General features: G+C 49.4%; 1 protein-coding gene across 1 annotated transcript; it reads left to right on the top strand.

Moving 5' to 3' along the window:
• LOC130880450 (olfactory receptor 13G1-like) lies at positions 1–924 on the top strand. The gene has a single exon (XM_057779475.1). It carries the CDS (start codon positions 1–3, stop codon positions 922–924), a length of 924 nt encoding a protein of 307 aa, XP_057635458.1.

Here is a 924-nt window from a genome sequence, read left to right as displayed (position 1 = left end):
ATGGCTCCTGAGAACCAGTCAGTTGTGACCACGTTCATCCTACAAAGCTTCATGGATGACCCCTGGATCCAGGATGTCCTCTTCTGCTTCTTCTTTACCTTGTTCATGGTGGCCATAGTTGGCAATGGCCTGATTATCACAACCATCCACAGAAGTCCCAGCCTCCACACACCCATGTATTTCTTCCTAGTTAACCTTGCCCTGATGGATGTGATCTGCACTGTGACTGTCCTACCCAAGGTCCTGCAGAGCCTGGTGACTGAGAACACCATATCTTATGGGGGATGTCTCACACAGATGTTCATCTTCTCCTGGGTCCTGGGCTCTGAGCTTCTGCTCTTCTCTGCCATGGCCTATGACCGTTATCTTGCAATCTGCCGGCCATTGCACTATGGAACCCTCATGAGTGGCAGGGTCTGTGTGGCCCTTGCAACCTTTGTGTGGTTTACAGGGGCTCTCAATTCCTTGGTACTCACTTGTCTAGTGTTGCCACTGTCCTTCTGTGGCCCCAATCTCATCAAACACTTCTTCTGTGAGATCCCTTCTGTGCTTGTGCTGTCCTGCAGCCCCACCTTTATCAATGACATCATGACTGTCATTGCGGACATGTTCTTGACTGGTTTGAACTTCCTCTTGACCATGACATCCTATGGCTTCATCATCGCCAGCATCCTGCGCATCCGCTCAGCTGAAGGCAAGAAGCGTGCCTTTTCCACCTGCTCTGCCCACCTGATTGTGGTCACCCTTTATTACTCCACTGTGCTATATACTTATGTCAGGCCAGCCCTAGGAACTGCTGGTGTGCTGGACAAGGTCATTGCTGTTCTGTACACCACTGTGACCCCATCTCTGAACCCCCTGATTTATACCCTGAGAAACAAGGAATTCAAAACATCCTTTAAAAAACTTTTATTTCCACAATGA

This window comes from Chionomys nivalis, chromosome 8 (assembly GCF_950005125.1).
Source record: "Chionomys nivalis chromosome 8, mChiNiv1.1, whole genome shotgun sequence".
NCBI lineage: Eukaryota > Metazoa > Chordata > Mammalia > Rodentia > Cricetidae > Chionomys > Chionomys nivalis.
Note: the sequence above shows the minus strand (reverse complement) of the source record. Positions and strands in the feature narration are given on the sequence as shown.